Source organism: Lupinus angustifolius, chromosome LG11 (assembly GCF_001865875.1).
Source record: "Lupinus angustifolius cultivar Tanjil chromosome LG11, LupAngTanjil_v1.0, whole genome shotgun sequence".
NCBI lineage: Eukaryota > Viridiplantae > Streptophyta > Magnoliopsida > Fabales > Fabaceae > Lupinus > Lupinus angustifolius.
In genome coordinates this window covers 30,625,894-30,648,492 of record NC_032019.1, presented here as the reverse complement: position 1 = coordinate 30,648,492, position 22,599 = coordinate 30,625,894, and the positions used below count along the sequence as shown (strand labels likewise).

General features: G+C 33.9%; 1 protein-coding gene across 3 annotated transcripts; it reads left to right on the top strand.

Moving 5' to 3' along the window:
- LOC109360774 (probable galacturonosyltransferase 7) lies at positions 2,689-11,127 on the top strand. Of its 3 annotated transcripts, XR_002109217.1 has the most exons (11): positions 2,689-2,988; positions 3,105-3,136; positions 3,249-3,302; positions 3,668-3,727; positions 6,833-6,908; positions 7,009-7,058; positions 8,463-8,764; positions 9,139-9,490; positions 9,586-10,128; positions 10,438-10,781; positions 10,817-11,127. XR_002109217.1 is itself a non-coding variant. In XM_019605882.1 (10 exons), exons 1-10 carry the CDS (start codon positions 2,841-2,843, stop codon positions 10,714-10,716), a joined length of 1,893 nt encoding a protein of 630 aa, XP_019461427.1. In that variant the 5' UTR covers positions 2,689-2,840; the 3' UTR covers positions 10,717-11,127. The 3 variants fall into 3 exon arrangements, 2 of the variants coding, with proteins under 2 accessions (XP_019461427.1, XP_019461425.1); XM_019605882.1 differs by having other exon boundaries at positions 2,689-2,980; positions 3,100-3,136; positions 10,438-11,127; XM_019605880.1 differs by having other exon boundaries at positions 10,438-11,127.

Sequence of the window (22,599 nt, the reverse complement as noted above, 5' to 3'; positions counted from 1 at the left end):
GACTACCCATATCAATTCTATTTTCCTATAATCTGACTATAAGTATCAGTTCTCGAAATTCCCATAATTTGGTTACTTGTGCCAATTCTAGTGCCACAAAAAGAAAAAGAGAGAAGTTTGTTGGAAATGTGTTGGCAAGGATTATAAGGGAGAAAGAGGAACTCGAGGAAGAACATACTCAACTTGGGGCAAGAAAATATGAAGGGAGGATGCTTCTATTTATAACATGAGATTTTTTCCAAGTTCCTTCACCATCCAATGTAGGACTTTTAAGTTTTTTTCCTCAAAATTCTTCCAATGTGGGACTTATGAGTTTTTTTTATTTCCATCTAAAAATCCTCACTAATGGTCTCCAACAAAGCAAGTTCCAACACTGACAAATTAAAAGAAAAGGAGAATGAATCGTATGCACAAAGAAGAAAAAGTCGGAAAACATCGTTATCCTACGTAGATATCAAAGATTGTAAAAAACATCGTTATCCTACTCCTTTATAGTCAAATTTGATTGTAAAAAACAATTCTTAAATATCAAAGATCAAGATATAAGACTCAATACATTCCTCACATTAAATGTTATTTCTAAACATATACTATTTTGAAGACAAATGAAGCTTTTATGAAGATTGAACTATTTAAGAAGATTGCTTTTTGAAGATGAAACTAACAATCTATTATTGAATATAAAGAAAAGAAGAAAATTGAGAAAGAACAAGAAACACACTTGAGAAAATATATTGTATGTTTTAGTGTTATTTATGGATATTCATTTATTGTGTTGTTTCATTTGACTTTATACTTTTATATCCTCACACATAATGACTTTCTAAAGATCAAACTTAAAATCTATTTTTAGAGTAAGAGCCTAAAGAAGATTGATATGAAAGAATATTGTCTCCAGAGGTGTTAAATACTTAGTACTCGAAAAAGTGTAGAGTATTTGTTACCTTATGAGGTATACAAGACTTAGTACCTAAAGAGGTGTCAAGTACTTGTAAGCCTAAAGAGATATCTAACACTTGTAAGCTATTTGAGAAATAGTGAAAAATTCTTCAGGTAAATGGAACTAAACATAGCCTTTGGTTGGATAAGAGCGAGCTAGAATAAAATTAATGTGTGGCTTTCTTTCCCTTATATTTTTCTTTTACGTTTAAACTAATAGTTGATTTATGATCTTATTGCGCATTAATTTTTCATAACAATTTTTAAATGTGCGTTTAATTTATTATTGCTTGTTAAAAAGATTTTTAAATGATTGTTTTAGAAAATATTTAAAAAACAAAATTCAATCCTTCTTCTAATGTTTGTGGGTGTTAACTTCAAAGTTTTCTAACTCATTCCGTGTGATCTTGAAATCATTTATTCATTGTGTTTGAAGGATGTGATTTGTGCTAAAATTTTTTAGCAATTATGAAAAAGATCTCCGTGAGGGAATCACTCCTTCAATTTATGTGAAACATCAGAAGCCTTGTTGATTCACAAAATGGTTTGAGTAGTTTGTAGTAAAACACATTTCGCATAACCATATTATTTGGAATTGTAATCGTTCCATACACATACTATAACTTAATCTTTAAAATTAAGTACATATTCTCCACGATAAATTGATGGTAATGTTAACCATTCAATAAAAGTGAAACCAAAACTATGATTGAATTTTCAGAAAGATGCAAGTAACATGTAAAAGCTACATTATGCGATTAATCAATGTTAGGTTGCATTTCATGTTCATCGATCAAAGAGGAAGACAAAGAATGTAAGAACATATTTACATGGCAAAGCTCCAATTAAGATGTTTGATACCATCAATGAAATGAAGAATTCTAAGAATTAAGGAGAAATTAGAAGAAGAAAGGAAAATGAGAGAATAAGAAAGTTAAAGTTCAATATTAAAATTAAAAGGAAACTCTAAAAATGTAGAAATGATTCCCACAACAAACATAGATTACAATATGCAATATATAAGGGAAAGTAACTAACTTCTTCCGCCTAATCTATAGATATCTACCAATAGGAATTAAGTTACACTACTCTTTTCTCTTCTAGTGTTTTGTTTCTTTAGAAATAATGATGTACTTGGTTGAACATATTTAGGTAGCGAGCACTACAGAAGTTACATTTTAATTATACCTTTAGATTCAAATGAATATGCTCAACCTATTCCACATGCTACATGCCACATGGAATGCCTTGTTAGGGTTAATATAGTAACATATATATGTTTGTGATTTTCATGGAGAGAATTATTATTCAAAGCTTAGCAAGTGAGATATTTGTTGTTAGAGGTATTTATATGATAGAGATTAACCATTACATATTTTGTCACTAGTTGTCATCCCATAATGTCATTGCAAGCTAATGGACCCAATTTAAAATATTTATACATAGCTAAGTACAAATATGAAAATTACAAACCCATATTTAAAATAAAGTGTAATATCTATATTTTGATTGTACAAAAATTTATATATATTCAATATATTAACTAATATTCATTGTATTATTTTTATTTAAGATTAAATTATGATAATTCGAAAATAAATGATAGTATAAAAATCTTACACTATTAGTACACACATTTTTTTTTTTTTTGAAATATTGAATTAGAGTATAAGTAGATAATAAGTAATAATTATAAATAAATAAAATAATGATTTAATAATATATAGAATGGTGATGTGGGGAGATGGGAATGTTAAGCAAAAGAGAGTTGGAGAGGGAGAGAAGAAGAGGAGGCAGCGTTAGATGGTGGTGATGGGAATGTGAACTACTACTTCCCGTTTTCAATTCTCAGTTTAAGAGATATAGAAACGAAAATAATAAAGAAAAAGAAGGACGAAAAAATGAAGAGCGTGGTTCCGTCTTCTTCGTACGGTGGTAAAAGACGGTGGAGAGGGCTTGTAATTGCGGTATTGGGACTTGTCATTCTTTCAATGCTCGTTCCTCTCGTCTTTTTACTCGGCCTTCACAATGGATTTCACTCTCCTTCAGGTTACAATAGATCTATCTCATCACATTGAGATCCACTCCTTTGATCCCTCTAGATCCAACGTTTTCTTTTTCTTTTTGTTACTCCAAGTAAGTAAGGGTTGGTTGGTTTGTTTCAGGATATATATACGAACAGAAAACTTCTCCTTCGGTAATCTATTTCTGACTCTATTACAATTTTATTTATGATTATGATTATGATTATTATGTTCATGTATGTTGCTTTTTTCTACGCTTAACTTGTGTCTACTTTTCCACATCAGACTCAGAATGCAATTCAAAGATATGATGTTGGCCATAGCCATAACCGATCCAAGGTATTCATTCTTTTTCCTTGCGTGCCAGAGTAACCTCACTGCTTATACAAGTTGTGGTCGTCCCGTATTGAAAGTTACTTGACATTTACTTATTTAGTTCCGCAATCATCGAAAGTTATATAGATTTAGTCCCTCAATAGTAAAAAATGTTACATCAATTTTATCACCAATTATGCAAAATGGATGTCATTTTAGTCCATCATCAAAAAAGGAAATATCATTTCCCTACTTTTGTTCTCGTGATTCATGAACTGAAGGATGATTTTCGTAACACTTCCTGTGTCTCTTGGTGCATACACCTGATACAATTTCCAATGCACACACATCCAAAATTTTATATCTTTGCCTTTGAATTTATTTTGCAGGGAGAACAATCAAACCGCGTGCAGGACCTGATAACAAAGTTTGAACCAACTCTTCCAAAGGTTCATTACATAATACTCTTGCAGTCAATTTTGTTAACTTCATTATCTTTTTTTTTCTTCGCGAAATTATTTTTATTTATAAATCACTGATCCTCTTGTGTTTGTGATTAATGAATGAAAACACATGTGTTTATTCTTACTTAGTGTAACTGAAGCGAAAAGCTAAAAGTAATTAGTGCTGTTATAACTATCTTCACTGTAAGGTTTTTGCCTGCATGTCAACCTTAATATGTCATCAATTACCGTGTTAAGGGTTTCAATTTTTACTATAGGCAAGGAAGTTTATTAGAAAGAAATGAGGGAGAGTGCAGCCTTACAGGTAAAACCGTAAAAGGATGACAAGAAATCATCCAAAACTGAAAATGATTAATACATCCGAGCAGTAGAGAATATAAGAGTTGCATCAAATCTGCCCAATACCTTAGCATGTCTGAAATGGCAGTTCTGTTTAAACAAGCGTTACCCGAACACGATTTATGAAATCCTATCTGGTGACGTCATCGGGACTACAAGAGTTGGGTGTCGAGCATAACTTGGGTAACATTCTTCAGGCAATGTGATACAGGTGGAGTTTCCTTGATCTGTTGTAACATAAGATTTCCCTGCCCTCTTCATCTCGAGGACAGGGTGAATATAAAAAAAGGTAGGGGGTCTGAGTGGGGAATAGTGGGAAGGGAGGCAGCAGACCCCCTGAAGGATCTGTGGCCACTTCCATTCCGTGTTTGAATAATTTGTTCATCTTCATCCATTGTGACATCTCTGCGGATGCTGATTTGTTTGAGGTTATTAGTCAGAAGAGTTCTCTCGTCGATAAATCAATAAAACCTGCCCTTTTCAGTATCTATTTCTGTAACAGTACAAAGGCAATATAAGATACATGGCCAGCTAGAAGCTGCTAATAGGGTGGCTGATGGTGGTGGTCTCTGGATACTGACAAATGCTCAACCTCTTTATTTTACCTACCTTTAGGATTTTTTGCAGACCCAAGTTCTCAACCTAATTTTACATTTAAAAAAATAATAGAAGATGCTAGTGAAAAGAGAAGGAAAATTATCGGTGTCTTACATGGATTTCTATCCATCATTAGCATTTAGTTTGAACAGCACAGAAACCCGTTTTCTTGAGCCACAAGGCTAAGGGGAATATGAAAGCATAATAAACAGAAAACAAAACAATAATGGAAGATATGAAAATTTGAAAACAAATAGTTTTTTCTGAGATTGAAATACGGAATGAAAATCAAGTTTCCTAAAAATAAGCACACCCTAAAGCTCTCTCCAAGGTCAAACCTTTCTGAACTGCTATTCTTAGCAATATTAACACTAATGACATGTTATAGAATCACAGACCTTGCACTGCTTTGACTCTCAATCATTGTAGTCAGTATTTGCATGAATCATATGTTGTGTTGTTGTATGCAATGGTTCTTCTTGGTGATGCCAAAATGGGATAGAATCAAAGTGGAGGATGAATTTCTCGAATCATAATTCTGATATGAGGTGTGTGATACTAAGATGCAGCATCCACGCAAGCAGGTTACAAGCACAAATGGGTTGGTTCGAGCGCGACTCGGTTCTGTAAAAGGGTTTTTAGGGTTAGAGATGTTGGTCTTTACATGGTGATCGACCCACACAATAAACAGGTGGGCTGGCCCACTTCTGGAATTTTTTAGGCCTTCTTAATGTGCAATTTTTCAGGGTTTTCTTGATTTTAAAAATTTGAGAGACAAGATGAAGTGAAGAGCATAGTAATTAATGCTTATTGGAAAAAGGAAATAAAGTAGAGGAATTAATGTGCATAGGAAATAAAGTAGAGAAACTAATGTGCTAAGAATTGAGAATATAACAATAAGCAAAAGTAATGCACATCAAATAAGGAAATAAAAGTATCAGGATGTTGGCCTTTAGCCACCCTTTGGTGTTCTGGTCACAGTCATTTACAGGTGTCTTCTGTCATACTTGCAAATAGATATTGGCCTTTTGTTGCATCATTCAATCTCTAGGCTCTAGTTTTTATCCTTTTATGTTTTTTTGGAGAGGACACATATTTTTTACTAAAAAATGGAATATATTTTGAGCATGATTTATTCAAACATATTTTTGAATATATTTTTATCCTTTTGTGTTGCGAAGAGAATATATTTTTTACTTAAAAGGGCAGCCAATACACAAGACTTCCACTTAGGCTATGTTTGGAAGTTATGAGGGAAAAGGAAGGCGAGGGATCAAAGGGTTAGGAAGGAGGAAGAAGGGAAGGGGAAAGGAAGGCAATCCTCTCCTTCATCTAACTCCTAAACAAGGGGGAAACTTTCTATAGCCATCCTTTCCTTTCCCTTCCTCTCCAAAATCACACTCTCAAACAAAGCCTTAGTGTGGTCCGGGGAGAGTAAATATGTGCAACCTTAACCTCGCAAGTAGAGAGACTATTTCTAGAATATGAGCTCATGACCTCGATTACAAGCACAAAAAACATATTTTACTAACACAAGAAAAAAAACTTCTGCCTTTTTGAAAGTTGCTAATTGACACAGTACCAAAGCCTTTGACAAAGTGGTTTAGAGTTTAATCCTTTCTCCTCCATCTTTCTAATAGAGAATTATATTTCAGAACAAGATAGGTGGTTCTGTGCATTCTCTACCCTTCAAGGCCAAGGCGCTCTTGCATGAGGGGTTTTAGTCTTTTACATATATAAAAGCATTCATGTTTCATCACCTATTAACTTAAACTTTTGGGAGAGTTGGTAGTAGCATGAATAGTTGAGGATACGTCATAATTATGGTTAAATTATTATTAGGTTTTCCTATGATTATTATATTTAGTTTAATAGGGATTTAAATGTATTTTTGTGTCTTTACTCTTTTCTGTTTGGGTCTAGATTTAGTTAGTAATTTCCTGTTCTACAGACTAGCGGACAGAGAGTAATAGCCAGATGATGAGGCATTGCAATTTTGGATTTTCATATAATTAGTTTCATTAGTATTGAACTCACATGCGGAACTGAGGAGGGGGGACGGTGACATTCCATCATCAGCATCCAGAATTTCAGTGGCCAGATTATTAATTTTTAATAATCATTAATTGTTAATCATTAATAATTGTATGTCAGGATGCTGTCAAGAATTATGCTCGAGAAGATAAGAATGGCACCATCAGCAGTGGCTCCAATGATGATAAACCAGGAGGTGGTTCTAACAATTCAATTTCTTTTATTGAGTGCTGACATGATACCATCTTGCATCTCATTTCCTTCTTTCTTCTGTTTTTAATTTGCATAATTTTCAGGCTTGAAGGTGCCACCCAATGCTGTTCAGCAACCACCTCCGTCTTCAAATGTATGCATACATTGCTCCTTTGTTGAAATATTTTATTGAACACAGACTAAATATTTGGTTACAGTTGTACAATTCATAGCACTGATTTAGTTACTTAGAACCCCTCCTTGTGCTGACATCTAAGTAAGCACAAGTTTAGCATGTCTAGTACAATCCTAACCCAATAACACTCACAGCATGCTAAGTACTAACAAATTTAAGCACAGTAATAGTGTAATACTCCCTAACATCTCCATCCAGTAGCAATCCCACAAACAGAAAAAACTGAGTAATACTCTCTAACATCTACTCTGCACATCCCTTGACTATGACTGCATCTACAATTTGAGGTCCTGGCTTGTTGGGTTGTTCAGCTTTCCTCCCTCTGCCCCTCATGACTCATTGGATCAGTCCATCAACTATGAACTGTTACTGAATCACAACGCTAAACAATCTTGGCTTATCGCTTCTTTAAACCATCTCAATTGTAAACCCCAACAGAAACCGATATACTAAACTGCCACAACCATCAAATAAGAAAATTGACTGAACTAGGGATAATTTGCACCTATGTCTGGGAACCCCCACTGAGACTGCCCCATTTGGGGCTCCATAGGCAGAAAATTTCCCCGTGGGGATGGGGGAATGAATGAGCATCATTTTAGTGCTTTGACAATACATGTGACTGGGTTTGGTCCCCCACAAGAAAGTCGATGTCAATTTAGTCACTCAGTTACAGAAAATGATGACATAAACAATTCCTTCTATCTACGGATCATGAGAATATCATTAATGAAGCTTATGATTTTGGTGAATAAATTAATATGTTTCTATCATTCAGGGATTAAATTGATTTCAATTTTCATTACAGTACCAAATTTATCTCACTTTCTATAATCATTTATGCCAACTCTCTTTGGGTAACCAAACTGATATTACTTGTATCTTTGTCGAATTAAAATATTAAAATATCCACCAAGTCCACCCGGAATCTGTTGAAATACCCCTAAGCCAACTAGATCCAGATCATAGTTTGCTGAAATAATCAATTAACTGCAGTACCACAGACCAGCATCAGACAGCTTATGTGCACACTGAATCCATGATAAGTGGAGCCAAATCACCTTTCCCTAGATGCCCGTGTTTGTGCGACGGCTCCCCTGATGACACAGTCAGCATTCAGTGTGACTCTTTGTTACACTGACACATCAAACCTGAAAAGAGAGCATGAAAAAGCTCATCTGCATGTCTGGCAGAATTGACTCAAAGATGTAGATGTATCAGCTCTGAAAATGAATTTCAATTTTTTTCTACACAGTACAAGTTCTATAGCTCAGAACAATAACACTCACCAGCAAACTTTTCATATGCTATTTTATACTTCCATTCATATAGATACCTGAACTAATTTAAATTCTGCAACAGAATCCTAGAGGTGGTCACATTGATCAAGTCATCCACAATAAAAAGAGCTCCAATGATGACGGTGGAAAATCGTGTGAGCTCACATTTGGTAGTTATTGCCTATGGCAACAGGAACATAAAGAAGATATGAAAGATGTCATGATTAAGAAATTGAAAGATCAATTGTTTGTGGCTAGATCTTACTATCCTAGCATTGCAAAACTCCCATCACAAGACAAATTGTCACGCCAACTGAAGCAGAATATACAAGAGCTGGAGCACGTGCTTAGTGAATCTACTACAGATGCTGATCTTCCATCACTGTAAGTTGATATTCATATACGAATTTTCTGTTTTTCCTTATCTAAATTATTCAAGTAGCACCTTCAACCAAGTACTCTTACAGTACTTTTTTCAATATTATATCTGCTTGCAGACTACGCATTTTGTAGGTTATTCTGGGTACGATTGTTGGGTTCATAGGTTATTCTTGAAAGCACAACCTTATATTTATATTTTTTCTCGAGTTTGTTCTATCTTTGGATTTAACATGTTTTTTTCTTTTGTTTCCACCTCAAACCTCCTGTGTTTCTTGCCTTTCAGGATTTGAACACATCTATCTTTTCTCTTTTGTTATCATTTAACATGCTTTCATATTACAATAAATTTTATATGGTAGTCAAATTTATGTTTTTAGGATTGAGAAGAAGTCGCAGAATATGGAAGTTGCAATAGCCAGAGCAGTCCCGGTAGACTGCAATAATGTTGACAAGAAATTGAGACAAATATTTGATCTGACTGAGGATGAAGCTGATTTCCACATGAAACAGAGTGCATTCCTGTATAAACTTAATGTTCAGACAATGCCAAAGAGTCTTCATTGTCTGTCACTGAAACTAACCGTAGAATATTTCAAATCTTCACATTATGATGAAGAGAAGGCTGCTGCAGAAAAATTTAAGGATTCTTCATTGTACCATTATGTTATTTTCTCTAATAATGTGCTTGCAGCAACAGTAGTTATCAACTCCACTGTAATGCATGCAAAGGTAAGTTATGTCTCTTCTCATGTACCTATGGGTTGTAGTGGTTAAACAGTAGCAGTTATACTAATGATTTCACTTGTTGCTGCACAATGTTCCAGGAAAGTCAGAATCAGGTTTTTCATGTCTTGACTGATGGGCAAAATTATTATGCTATGAAGCTCTGGTTCTTGAGGAACAATTATAAGGAAGCTGCAATTGAAGTGTTGAATGTTGAGCATCTTGACCTGGACAGCCAAAAGGGTGACCCACTTCATCTGTCCTTGCCTGAGGAGTTCCGTGTTTCATTTCACGAAGTTGATAATCCATCCATGAGCCAGATTAGAACAGAATACATTTCAATTTTTTCTCATTTACACTATTTACTTCCTGATATATTCAGGAATTTGAACAAAGTTGTGGTTCTAGATGAAGATGTTGTTATCCAGCAAGACTTGTCAGTCCTGTGGAATCTAAAAATGGGAGAAAAAGTTAATGGTGCAATGCAATTCTGCTCAGTAAGACTGGGTCGATTGAGAAGTTATCTGGGTCAGAAAGGTTTCAGTCCAAATTCCTGTGCTTGGATGTCAGGGTTGAACGTAATTGACCTAGTAAGGTGGAGAGAACTTGGTCTTACACAAACTTATCAAAGGTTGATAAATGAGGTAAGCAACATAGTTCATTAGAAACGCTATGCAATATTTTCTGAAAATCCTATTGATTGGACTTGGATTTATTATATACTCTCACCTTCCCTGTGGCTTTCTTTATTTTGTTAAAAATTTCCTTTATTTTTGGGATTTTTCTGGGAAAGGGGGCAGACAAGTCCATCAAATAAAGATAGGTCATATTAATGCTTGGTTGAATAACAAATATAAAATTATCTATAAAGGATTCCATTATATGCTGTCTATGGTTTTCATTGATCTCTATTGTTGTCTATCATTATCTTAATCATTCATTTCCTTTTGCAGTTGAGCATACAAGAAGGATCCATGAAAGGTAGTGCATGGAGTGCAAGTTTGGTGACCTTTGAGAATAAAATATATCCACTGAATGAATCGTGGGTTGTGTCTGGACTGGGTCATGATTATGTAATTGATACTCAAGCCATTAATACAGCTCTAGTGCTGCACTATAACGGGAAAATGAAACCTTGGCTTGATATGGGAATTCCAAAGTATAAGAGCTATTGGAAGAAGTTTCTGAACAAAGAAGATCAGCTCTTAAGTGAGTGCAATGTATATTCATAATAAACTGTGGTGTCCCTGTAGAGGTGAGCCCTTAAGAAGAACAAGAGGATGATGCCTTGCTCTGGGTCCTCCATTTTCCGATCTAACTTTTCAAAGGTGGAAGGAGTGATCAGTTATAAAATTGATCTGGCAAAAAAGGATTATTTGAGTACCCTCACAGTTTGCTAATTGATTTGATCCACCGACTGTGCTGGTGTGCAGTCTGAAGAATTATACAAGATAGAGCAATAGAGTGAAATTGTTCGTTTCAAGATGTAAATTATTCTTAGCGGGGAAACGAGTAGTAGAACTAACTATTCCTCCTAGTTCTTTGGATTAATAATTTGCTCAAAGTTGGTTCTTATTTGATTGCATGAATGCTGTCCTACAGCTTTAAAACAAATATTATTGTTTACTATTGCTCTTCTTCAATTGTTGGTTCTTATTAAAATGTTTTTATAAATGTGTTTCCATATATTATCTATAATGGAAATTGGCTATCATTTAGGTTTAGGGTTTGATGTCTGCTGCCACTCAAACAAAATGTTGCTACCACTAAGAAAAGCTTAGCGTCTTTCACTCAAACAAAATGTTGCTGCCACTAAGAAAAGCTTAGGTCTTTCACTCAAACAAAATATTGCTGCCACTGAGAAAAGCTTAGCATCTTTCAAAACAAAGGTTGGTACACTTTGAAGATAAGGTTGATGTCCTCAAAGATAAGGCTAGTGCCTCACAAAAATAAGGTTGTCTCAAAGATAAGATTGTTGCCCTAAAAGATAAAGTAGTTGCCACTAAAAGATAGAGGTGTTACCACTAAAAGAGAGGAAAGAGAGAGAATAGAATGCTGGGAAATGTCATTTACCTAATGCCCTTTTTCAAAAGGGGGGAGTTCTATTTCTAAGGTGGGTCTTGAGGCGAGGTTAGGAGTTTCGAGGTTTGGGCTTGGGGCCAGAGTTTAAGGATGTTCTAGGGTTTAGTGGTGGTTTAGGGTTTAATGTTAATGCTTTATGGTTTAGGGTTTTGGATTTGATTCAAGGTGAGCATCCAAGGTAAGGGGTCAGGGATCAATCGTCAAGATTTAGAGACTAGAACCTAGGCAAACTCCGATTTAATGAACATAAGTTAGTAAGTAAGTAAGTCCGTAAGTAAGTAACTCAGTCAGTAAGAAAGTGAGTAAGTAAGTAAGCCAGTCAGGAAGTAAGTAAGTAAGTAAGTTAGTAAGTAAGTTAGTCACCAAGTAAGTAAGTCAGTAAGTAAGTAACTTAGTAAGTATTTTACTCAGTAAGTAAGTTTGCTCATAAGTAGGGGTGACAATACGGGTCAGCCCGGCCCGACCCTTATTATTCAAAGGGCTCAAAATGCCAGCCCGACCCATATTTGACAGGGCTGGCAGGCCGGCGGGCTGACCCGTTTTGTTTTTTTTAAAACACACATTAAAAACTTTTAGACAAAATAAATAATTCAAACCATTCATAAATGTCTTTTAAAACAAAAAATCACAAACAAAAGACACAATCTCATAATAACATATTACATTAGTATAAAACTTGTAAATTCTAAACAATAAACCACCATAGTCTTAAACTTTTAGACTCCTAGTTCATAATAGAGCTTATAACTCCTAAGTTTTAAAAATGTAAAAGAATCAAAACTATTATATAATAAATCAATCACAATAATATATATATATATATATTACTTAATTTAATTTGAATTCGACTACATTAAAAATATAAAATGAAACTCAGTCGAATTCAATTAATTTTCCAAAAGGAATCGAAATCAGTAGTTCTATTTGAGTTTCCAATTTTATATTTCAATTAATTAAATGTTTAAACTTGATTCAAACACCTCTAATTGTCAGTGAAATTCCACCTTCTCATAACAAGCACAATAATTGGATAAGAGTGAAAATAATAGATAATTACATAATGAGATATTAAATGTCCATTTTACAAAGAGAAAGAATAATTATATGCTTAAGGATTCAAACATAAGTTAAAATTGTAAAATTTAATCTTAATTGCAATGAGCAACATGATAGACAAATGAACTTTAATTTTAATGTTTGCCCGCCGGGCCAGCTCGGCCCGACCCTCCATGGCCCGTCTAAAAAACGGGCTTCCAAAACGGGTTGAATACGGGCTTTTGGGCTAAAAACCCCAGTCTGACCCGCTAAAAACACCTATCCGAACGGGCTGGCCCGTCGGGCCAAGCCCATTTTGCCACCCATACTCATAAGTTAGCCAATTAGTAAGTAGGCAAGTAAGGAAGTCAGTAAGTAAGTCAATCAGTATATAAGTTAGTTAATGAGAAAGTCAATAAGTAAGTAACTCAATAAGTAAGTAACCGAGTCAATAATTGAGTAAGTAAGTAAGTAAGTTAATAAGTAAGTCAGTCATTCAATAAGAAAGTAAGCCATTCAATATGTAAATAAGTCATTTAATAAGTAAGTAACTTAGTTAGTGAGTAAGTCGGTAAGTAAGTCAATAAGTCACTCAGTAAGTCAGTAAGTAAGTCAATATGGAAGTAAAATACTAAGGAAGTAAGTCGGTAAGTAAATCAATAAATTAGTCCATCAGTAAGTAAGTCAATAAGTATGTAACTAAGTAAGTAATTCAATCAGTAAGTTAATAAGTAATTAAGTAAGTAAGTCGGTAAGTAAGTTAGTAACTCAGTCAGTAAGTAAGTAAGTCATAGAGTACGAAATTCATTATGTAAGTGAGTATATAATAAAGTAAGCCAATAAGTAAGTGAGTAAATATGTAAGTTAATGAGTCAGTCAGTATGTAAGTGAGTCAGTAAGTAAGTGAGTAACTAAGTAAGTAAATAAGTCAGTAAGTAAGTAAGTAAATAAGTCAGTAAGTAAGTATATCAACATGTTAGTTGTTACATAAGTAAGTCAGTAAGTAAGTATGTAAGTAAGTAAGTTAGTAAGTAAGTCAATCAGTAAGTATGCAAGTCAGTAAGTAAGTCAATAAGTAAGTTAGTAAGTAAGTCAATTAGTAAGTATGCAAGTCAATAAGTAAGTAAGTAAATAAGTATGCATGTCCCTAAGTTAGTTAGTAAGTAAGTAAGTAAGTTTCTAATTAAGCCAATCAGTAAGTAACTCAGTCAATAAGTAAGTCAGCGAGTAAGTAAGTCTCTCACTCAGTAAGTCATTAATTACGTAAGACAATAATTTAGTAAGTAAGTATGTCAATAAGTCATTAAGTAAGTTAGTAAGTCATTAAGTAAGTAAATAAGTAAGTAAGTCAATCAATAAGTCAATAAGAGAGTAAGTAAGTCAATAATGAATTCGTAAGTATGTCAGTCTAAAAGTAAGTAAGTTAGTCAATAAGTCAGTAAGTTAGCCAATAATTAAGTAAGTCAATAATTAATTAAGTCAATAATTAATTAAGTAAGTAAGTAAGTTAGTAAGTAAGTCATTCAGTAAGTAAGTCAATACGTAAGTAAGAAAGTCAGTAAGTAAGTCTGTAAATAAGTTAGTAAGTAAGTGAAAAATAAAGTCTACCAGTAAGTAAGTTAGTAAGAAAGTAAGTTAATAAGTAAGTATGTCACTAAGTCAGTAAGTAAATATGTAATTAAGTGAGTAGGTAAGTCAATTAGAAAGTAAGTAAGTCAGTAAGCAAGTCACCCAGTAATTCAGTCAATAAGTAAGTAAGTTAGTAAGTAAGTCAGCAATGAGTAACCGAGTAAGTGAGTAAGTCAGTCATTAAGTAAGTAATTAAGTAAGTCAGTCAATAAGTCAACCAATGAGTAAGTTAGTTAGTGAGTAAGTCAGTCAGTAAGTGAGTCTGACAACAAGTTAGTAAGTTAATAAGTTAGTTAGTAAGTAAGTATGCCAGTAAGTCAGTTACTAAGCCATTCAGTACATAAGTAAGAAAGTTAGTCAATAAGTATGTCACTAAGTAAGTAAGTCAGGCAATCATTAATAAAGCCAATCAGTTAGTAAGTAAGTCAGTTAGTAAGCAAGCATGTTAGTAAGTAAGTAAGTATGTTAGTAAGTATGTAGGTAAGTAAGTAATTCAGTCAATACGGAAGTAAGTTAGTAAGTACGTAAGTCATTAAGTAAGTAAGTCAATAAGTAAGTCAATAAGTAAGTAAGTATCTAAGTAAGTAAGTGAGTAAGTGAGTAAGTAAGTAAGTAAGTGAGTAAATAAGTCAATATGTAAGTCACTAAGTAAGTTTGAAAGTAAGTACTAAGTAAGTTAGTAAGTCACCAAGTAAGCCAATCAATAAGTAACTCAGTCAATAAGTAAGTTTGTCTATAAGCAATTATGTCAGTAAGTAAATCAACGAGTAAGTAAGTAAGTCACTCAATAAGTCAGTAAGTAAGTAAGTCATCTAGTAAGTAAGTCAGTAAGTTAGTAAGTTAGTAAGTAAGTTAGCCCTTAACTAAGTAAGTGAGTCAATCAGTAAGTCATTAAGACAGTAAGTCAGTCACTAAGTCATTATGTAATGAGTCAGTCAGTAAGGATGTTTTTGGCCTTAAGGTCATATTGTACTTTCTTTTTATCCTCATGATTCTAGGTAAATTTAGGTTTAACCTCCCTTACACTATTGAATATGGTAAATGGTTCATAGGATCCTTCCTCAATCACATTCCAAATGTCAAGGTCTCGAAATTCTATAAAGATTATCATCCTTATTTTCCAACAATTGTAGCATTATCCAACAAAACTTGGAGGATGATTGATGTTGGAACTTTGGGAGTAACATAACCAAACTAAGCTATGGTGCCAATTGTAAGTATTAGATGGCAACTAAGAAGGGGGGGGGGGATTGTTGTTGGGAGTAATGGTCAATGTTTCCGCTATAATATCAGATGCTGATGCAACAGAAATGTTGTAGAAAAATTATCAAATAAAACTTCAAATAGAAATAGAAAGAGTAGAGAGAAGAGAGAAAGATCATCGTTATTTATATTGGTTCACCTTCTTGTCCATCGAAGTCTACATCCAGTACTCTTGCTGCACAAGATAGTTTTTACTAGATATTTTGAGTTGTAATTACAATTTGTCGCCCTGAGACTCCTCTTACATTACACACTCACAAATAGCTCACACCCTTGGAAAACAACCTTTCCAAGTACTCTCTTTCCCCTTCTCACTACACCCTTGTGATGGCAAGTTTTACAACAAGATTGAAGAATAAATTCTAGGGCAAGGATTGTCTTTACAATATATAAAAATTCTATAACTTGAAATCCTCTTGCTTTCAATACACTTAGTATAAAATGCTCTTAGAAGTGTTTAAGTTTGAAAAACATTAGAGCTTGCACTTAAAGCAACATTATAAAAAGTTTGAATGTTTAAAACAAAAGTTACATGAAAAGTGCAGAGAATTGTATATGAAAATTTCATGTATGTTGTGTATTTAAGTTGTGTTTGAAAATGGGTGTTTCAATGCCTTTAAATAGGATTCCAATCAACTAATATAACCTTCCATGAAGTTGGAACACGATTGGAATGAAACTCATTGAGTTTGAATGGAAGCAGTTCAATTTGGATTTGAATATCTGGTTTTAACGACTCTGTGTAATCGGTTACATGGTAGTGTAATCGATTACCCAAACTCTGTGGTTGAGAAATAATAGGTTATTACTTTGCAGTAATCGGTTACACTGTGTTAAATTTGTTGGGTAATGTTTTACTCAGTTAGGTAACCTGTTACACAATCCTAATAACCTGTTACTCACTATTGCACAGTCCAAGTAACCTGTTAGCTAGATCTAGTTACTTGTTATTCAGGTCAAGTAACCCGCTACTTAGCATTTTGAATATTGTTTACATTGTCTAAGAGTTTTCCAATTTCATTTCAAAATAGTTTTATCTTCCATTTGAGCATTATTTACTAAACATACTAGAATGTAAAGGATAAACGTACCTATTAAAGACTTAGACTCTATTTACCTTGAAGCTTGGTTTTCTTTCTCTTCAAAATCTTATTTCTTTTTCTTTCGTTTTGTGATCCTTTTGTCTTCATAAAAAACGTGCCAAGGTCAGGGGAATGGTTTTGACATGATTAACTTGTATGCTCCCCCTTCGTGTTTAAGTTTGTGTCTAGAATGGTTTTGACATATAAAATACAAACTCCAACTTTTCTCTCCCTTTTGACTTCATTAAAAAGAAGGAAAAGTTAAGTTTCCAGCACATATATACATATAGAAATACCAAAAGGGTAACAAGATATATTTTGACTTATTTGAAAGCCAATGTCAGAATTCAGTATAAGCAGTATGAACTTTAATAATTACAAATGCTATAAGATGATGAAATAACTGGAAATTCCATAGCATTAATAAGCAGTAAAACGTAATTAGTTCATACATGGCAAAAATTAAAAGTTAAGCCAATTTAAAAAATAAAACAAATAACATCCAATAAGTTTGATAGAAACAATATAAAAAACAGGCAAACTAAGCAAATCCTAGACACACTACTCAATAATTCTGGCTCATCACGCTGATAAGTGCAAAAAATACCTAATTTTCATACACCTTTCATGACACTTATCACATGCAAAAATGTGAAAACCAACTTAATTCAACACTTTTTAGATAAATTTTATGTGTTTGAATAATATAATTTTTGATCACCTCTTGTCTATGTTTTCTTTGAGTTTCGTAGGAAATTGGATCAAAAAGAATGCTTAGGCTTGAAGAAAGAAAGCTTGCTTCACCTTGAATAAATCAAGCCAAATGTAGATGACACATGTGTGCTTAAAACTAAGCATGGTAAAGTGCATGCTTAAACTTAAGCATGACTAAGCAACTTGGTATTGGTTGGAAGAAACTAAAGTCAGAGAAAAGTTGCCCACAAAGCTGTCCAGCCAAGAACCAAGCACCAGGCCAGGTCAACCAGGCTGCTCAAGTAGGCAACTAAGCGTGGGGCCAGGTAAGCCAAACTGCTCAAGCAAACAGTTGAGTGTGGGACCAGGCAAGCTAAGCTGCTCAAGCAGGTAGTTTAGCATGGGACCAGGTCAGTTAGGCACCTGGCCCACCAGAAAAATGTTTGCTTAGTCTAGAAGAATGGCTATGTTATGAATGATGTGACAAGCCAAGCAACTTGCCAAAGCTAACTTCTGCACCAAGTTTATGACCTCATGCATGAGACAAGCAAGTAGGAGGTGTCACCATGCATGTAGCCTAGCCCACAATAGGCTACCCATGCTAGTTGGCCAAGATGTTGACTCACCAGCTTGGGTGTGCCAGACAGGGAGCTAAGCGACCATAAAGGGGGGGGGGTTAAGCGGCCTGCACTTTGCCTATATAAGGCACACCCATTCCTTCACTTAAACACATTGTGCATACTCTGTAAATTCCTCTTCTCCTTTCCCTGTCGGTTCTTTCTCTTTTTAGGCTGTTCTTAGGCTTTTATTTCATAGAAATTCAGAGGGAATGGAGTTGGCAAATGAGGTGCAAAAATACGATTTTGTAACCTCATTTGGAACCAAAGGCATCTCATCCTTGGATAGATGACTCATGCTCCTACAAATTGATTTGGATTATGTTGTAATGTTATTTCTTCTCTTTAATTGTATCATCTCATTAAATGCATTCAAGTTATTACTTATGGTTAAGTTTTGATTCTTTAAGAAGTTCTTAATGTGGTTTTAGCTTGATCACCTAAAACTTGATTTAAAGATCCAAAAATGCTTCTTCACAAAGAATTGAGAAGTGAAATAAAAAGTATAACCTACATCTTAGTTCACTTGCCATATCAAGCATCTATTTTAAGCAACTTATGTTCATAGCTAAATAAAGTTAATGGAGCCTAAAGTAGGGTGTGACAAACTACTCCGACGAGTGGCACTTAACTATTATTTAGTGCATTACATAAGGTTTGAAAATCATCTTATCATTCTAGGATACTAGATGAAGAAAAGACAGCATTTACATGTCCATTTGGCGTTTATGCATACAGGAAAATGCCATTTTGGACTATGTAATGCTCCTGCAACTGTTCAAAGATGCATGCTGGCTATCTTCGCTGATTTAGTGGAGAAATGCATCAAGGTCTTCATGGACGATTTGTCGGTATTTGGAGACAGTTTTGGCAAGATGCAAGAAGACTAATTTGGTTATGAATTGGGAGAAATGCCATTTCATGGTCACTGAAGGATTAGTACTTGGGCATAAAATTTCAGCTAAAGGATTAGAAGTTTATAAAGCTAAAATAGAAGTGATCGAGAAGCTACCTCCTCCAACAAAAGTTAAAGGAATCAGAAGCTTCCTCGATCATGCTGGCTTCTATCGTAGATTTATCAAGGACTTCTCCAAAATAGCTAAGCCTTTATGCAACTTGCTCTTACAAGATTTGGCCTTTAACTTTGATAATTCCTGTTTAGAAGCATTTAAACAGTTAAAATCGTGTTTGGTAACTGCTCTTGTCATTACTACACCTAACTGGAAATCGCCATTTGAACTAATGTGTGATGCAAGCGATTATGCAGTTGGTGCAGTTCTAGGACAGAGAAGAGAACGGGTATTTCATGCAATACACTATGCTAGCAAAGTTCTAAATGAAGCTCAAATTAATTACGCTACTACTGAAAAAGAACTGCTAGCAATAGTATTTGCATTGGAAAAATTTAGAAGTTTCTTGATTTGAGCAAAAAAAATTGTTGATACCGATCATGCTGCAATCAAATATCTTCTAAAGAAACCCGATTTCAAGCCACGATTAATTAGATGGGTGTTACTTTTGCAGGAATTTGATTTAGAAAGTCGCGACAAAAGTAGTAAGGAAAACCAGGTGGCGGATCATCTGTCAAGACTGGTCAATACAGAAGTCGCGATAAAAGAGCAAGAAATAGCTGAAACATTTCCTGATGAAAAGCTATTTCAACTTCAGACTAGACCACGGTTTGCTGATATAGCAAATTATAAAGCTTCATGTATAACCCTGAACATTTTAATTATCAGCAAAAGAAACTTTTTCTCAAAAAAATAAATCAATATGTCTGGGATGAACCTTATTTGTTTAAAGAAGGAACTGATAACATTATCAGACGATGTGTTGATTAAAATGAGGCCAAAAAAATTTGATGGCATTGCCATAATTCGGCTTGTGGGGGACATTACAATGGGAATAGAACTGCGGCAAAAGTACTGCAATCTGGATTTGTTTGGCCAACTATTTATAAAGATGCCCAATTGTATGTCAAAAAGTGTGATGCATGCCAAAGGTATGGGGGACTTGGGAAACAAAGTGAAATGCATTTACAAAATATTATAGAAATAGAAATTTTTTATTGTTGGGGCATTGACTTTATGGGACCTTTCCCATCATCATTTTCAAATGAATATATCTTGGTGGCTGTTGACTATGTTTCCTACTGGGTAGAAGCATTAGCAACACCTAAAGCTGATGCAAAAACTGTGATAAATTTTTTGAAAAAGAACATTTTTACCCGTTTTGGCACACCAAGAGTATTAATAAGTGATGGGGGATCTAATTTTATAAATTCCCATTCGAAAAGAACCCTAGAATTGTATAATGTTAAACACAAGGTAGCATCACCGTATCACCCACAAACCAATGGCCAAGCAGAAGTATCAAACAGAGAATTAAAAATAATTTTAGAAAAAACAGTCTCTTCTTCAAGAAAAGACTGGTCACAAAAACTGGATGATACTCTCTGGCCTACAGAACTGCATTTAAATCACCAATAGGCAAAACTCCATATAAAATTGTTTATGGCAAAGCTTGTATCTACCAGTTGAATTAGAGCATAAAGCCTGTTGGGCCCTCAAATTTCTAAACTTTGATTTAAAGGATGCAGAGATTAAAAGACATGATCAACTCCATCACTTGGAAGAAATGCGGTTCCAAGCATATGAGTCCTCAAGACTGTATAAAGAGAAAGAAAAAAAGTACCATGACTCTAGAATTAAAAAGAAAAACTTTTATCAAGGGCAAATGATACTTTTATTCAATTCAAGGATCAACATACTTCCCGGAAAATTCAAGACCAGATGGACAGGGCCATTTGTCATTAAGGAAGTCAAAGAATACGGAGCAGTTGAATCAAAAGACCCCAAGACTGAAGCAACTTGGGTGGTAAACGGACAGAGGTTAAAACCTTATTTGGGTGATGAATCAGACTCCATCGTCGATGATCAAACTAATGACGTTAAGCTACTGACGTTAAAAGAGCGCTAACTGGAAGGCAATCCAGTATGTGGTAAAAATTAAATTCGTTTAATTTTTTTCAAAATTTTATTTTTAGTTTAAGTAAAACAAATTTTTTAAATCAAATCAAGTAAAGCCCAATTTTTTTTAAGGCTTGAGGACAAGCCTTCATTTTAAAAGGGGGGACAAGACTTGATGTAATTTAAAAAAGAATTCTTTTTTTTTTACTAGATTGTATAATATGTCAAAAGTAAATTTGTTTGTTCAAAAAACTGAAAAATTTTCAAAACCGAAAACAAAATGGCTCAAACAAATTTTTTGAAGCATGATCACATGATTAGAAATGTCAAGCATACTTTAAATTCAGCTTTGATTGAGCAAAATGAGATGTATGCTAAACTTTTGTGAAAAAGNNNNGTCATAACTTGAAATTTTTTGAAAATTGAAAATCAATTTTATGTAACAAGATCTTTGCAAATATTTTTGTATTAAAAAGTGTGAATCCAAACCAAGTAAGGGAGTGAGCCAAACACATGAGTGAGAATGAACATTTGATTTATCTAATTAGACTTGTTTGAATCTTTAAATCTCTTAATTGCATAAAAATGATAAGAAGTGATCAAGGCATGTTCTTTGATTAGTTGAACCAAAGGCCAAAAAGTCCAAACCAAGTTAGGACCTTTGTAAGCCCCTTTGAGCCCAACAAATGAAATGAATTTTTTTAAAAACTATCCCATAAAACCGAATTGAAAAGAATGTTCTAAGAGAGCATTAAATTTTAAAAGAATAGTTTGAAAGAATCAAGTAGGGGGGAAATTGGTGGACTTTGCTTCTTAAAAGAAAAAGAAAAACTCAATCTTCAAAGAAAAAGAAAACAAAAAGAGATTGAGAAAAAAATAGAAGCCAAGGTTCAAAGTTAAAGAGGTTGAAAAACTAATGGAGAAAAAAAGAAGAGTAAAAGTTTTCCATTCAAAAAAATTTCAAAAATGCTCTCTCTTTAAACTTAGCCTTGAAAAATCTAGAAAAACCATTATCCAAACCAAGCCTCATTACAACCAAAAAGAAGACCTTAGTGACCTTTGATTGATTATATAATTTAAGAGAATATGTGAGATGAAAAACAAGTTTAAATTACTACAAACAAATGTTAGAAAAATATTTGCTTAGGTCAATTGTTACACATTTTTTATAACAAAAGCATCTAAATTCTTGTTTGAAGCATAATGTGTCAAAATTCACAATTCATGAAAAAATCTCATTGAAATCTATTTTTTGACATGCTTATACAGTTGAAATCATGTTGATCATCATCATCATCATTTTTAGCCAAATTGATTTTTCCGATAATTTTCACCTTTTGTTTGAGGAAAAACAAAGTTCTAAGTTGGGGGGAGTATGATAAGTGCCAAACATACCTAAAATTCATACACTTTTATGGCACTTATCTTAAGCATAATTGAGAAAAACCAACTTAAAACAATACTTTTTGTATAAAATATCACAACTTAGTATATTTGTGTTTGTATTTCCTTTTTATGTATTTTGTAGGAATTAAAAAGAAGAAAAGAAGAGAAAAGATTCATGGTCAATAAAGCATAAAATGAAGAAAAGAAGAGAAAAGATTCATGGTCAAAAAGCAACAAAAGTCAAGAAAATCAAGGTGCTCAACCAGGCAGTTGAGCATGGAACAAGCCCCGCTGAGCTGACCTGGCCTCAGCTTGACCTAGACACTAGCCTGACCTAGACCAAACTGCTCAACCAGGCA